A 2,017-nucleotide genomic window follows, 5' to 3' on the forward strand; every position below is an offset into this window, starting at 1 on the left:
GGATCCCAAGGCAACCGTAGCCCGCGCGTCGGCGCGTTTTGTGTAAGGCTTGTCCTTACAGTTGGGGCACTCGAAACGTCGGTACCCTTGCTTCCCACAGCCGAAGCATGTGCCGGGGAAGTCTCCTTTTCCGACGGCCGCATTGATGCTGGCCGAAGCTGCGTGCGTCGTAGGTGCACCTCCACGTGCCCCACCGCGACCTCGACCTCGGGCCGAGAAGAAGTTGTTCAACTTGGGCCGACGGGCCCGGCTAATGTCGAGGATCTGCTCGACCTCAGTGGCTCGCTTTTCAGCGGCTCGCCACGTGGTGAAGGTCTCGAGCTCGATCTTTCGGTATACGCGGGAGGGGATGCCACTCAGGTACTTGTCGCGTAGTTCCAGGTCCCCATACCCGGAACGATCCGCCGGACCCTTGAACAGTGCAGAGAACTCCGCAGCGGTGCGTTTTTCACGGACCGACTTGTCCGCGCAGAGCTTTGCCAGCTCTACTTGTGCTGCCGCCTCGTCGTCGAGATTTCCGAAGTGGGCCTTGAAGGTGGCGGCAAAGGCCGCTTCGTTTGCGAAGGGGGTCGTAGCCCCTTGCACACCTATCTGCACCGATATGAGCTGGGCGAAGTAGGGGGTTGCCCAGGCGCGGGCATCACCGTCGAGCAGGCTCAGCGCAACCTGTACCTTAAGCTCAATGGTCGTCAACGACGTGTTGACCAGCCAGTAGATGCGCAGCTGCGATAGGAACCGGTTGCACTCGATAATGGTTTTGCCGTCGTATCGGAGAGGGAGGAGGAGTTTTAACGTCTCCTTGTCGAGGGCGGCTGCAGGAGACGACATTATCGGCGTCGGGGGGGACGGAGGACGCTGCGGGGGCGGAGGCGGCTGTGGTGGCCTTCCGCTGGTCGAACTTCGAGAGGAGCGAGTGCTCGAGCGGCCTCTCGGCGGAGTTGGCGGTGAAGGCGCCGGAGGAAGTTCGGCGGAGGGGTTACGTACGTCAGGGATTGCTGATGTGGAGGCAAGTGCTGTCGGCGAGGCGGGCCGAGCAAGATCCGCGGACTCGGACTCCGAGATTTCTTCTTCACCCTCACCCTCCTCAGGCTCAGGCTCTGGCGCAGGGTCTGGAGGGAGATCTCCTCGCGCTTGACTGGACTCAGCGACAGTTTGGGGAAGGCGGGAGGTAGGGGAGACAGGGCGAGAATGCCGCGAGGCAGATCGAGATGCAAGGGTGCTTCGGGGTCTGAGCGGGTGTTGCGCTCGTCGGATCGCCTTGTAGCGCGGGTAATCCTCCTCGATCGATCGGGGTGTCCGATTGGGGCACGGCTGCTGCTCGCAACGGTAGAGGACAGTCTCAGGGCCGTCTGGGATGTAGACGTCGATGAGGTCCTGGGAGTCGAATGCGTGGATCTGGCCTTGGCAGGCAGCCACGATGGATGGGGGGAGGACGGGAAGGTGCGCGTACTACGAAAGGCCGTGGTAGACTAGCTTACACCTACGGCGCCTGAGATGACACTAGGGTTTGCGATTCACGTGGGGCCCAGTACTGCTTTTGGCTAGTATGCAGCAGGAACCTAAGCCACACGTCCGTGAGGACAAGTATTGCCCACTGAAGTGCAGATACCGAAGAGTTCGTCCCTTAAGTTGTGGTGATGTATTGTAGGCTATCTACGTATTGTAGGGTATAGTAGGGGTGCACACCACCCGATCTATGGGAGAGGAAAGGTGAGTGTTTGTTTTGGAACGCCGGCAGCTATGGGGAGTTTCAACCTAATGTCGCAACTTAGGGTCGAGTGACAGGGGAAAACCAAATGCTGGGGGTGTTCAACTTATCTTACCGAAGCGATGGTGAGCTAGGCTCAAACCTAAGGCTAGGGACAAGTAAATGCATTAGTTAGTAAGGTAAAAAAGGAATACAAAGGAGGGCTTACTGACCTAGGGACAAGAGGTCAAAACTGAGGTCCCTAGGGCAGCAGAGGCCGGCTTATATACAGGGGGAGATAAGGGCAGGCTGTGCGCACTGGTCCGTGCA

At 59.2% G+C, this 2,017-nt stretch overlaps 1 protein-coding gene across 1 annotated transcript; it reads right to left on the reverse strand.

Moving 5' to 3' along the window:
- Positions 1 to 984: 984 nt before the first annotated feature.
- On the reverse strand, positions 985 to 1,876 carry POSPLADRAFT_1163944 (hypothetical protein; the record flags this gene model as incomplete). The annotated part of the gene is made up of 3 exons (XM_024487799.1): positions 985 to 1,449; positions 1,658 to 1,694; positions 1,824 to 1,876. Coding segments are annotated over 3 exons (555 nt in total), but the record flags the coding sequence as incomplete, so codon positions are not given.
- Between the last annotated feature and the right edge of the window lie 141 nt (positions 1,877 to 2,017).

This window comes from Postia placenta, assembly GCF_002117355.1.
Source record: "Postia placenta MAD-698-R-SB12 unplaced genomic scaffold POSPLAscaffold_539, whole genome shotgun sequence".
Taxonomy (NCBI): Eukaryota; Fungi; Basidiomycota; class Agaricomycetes; order Polyporales; family Adustoporiaceae; genus Rhodonia; species Rhodonia placenta.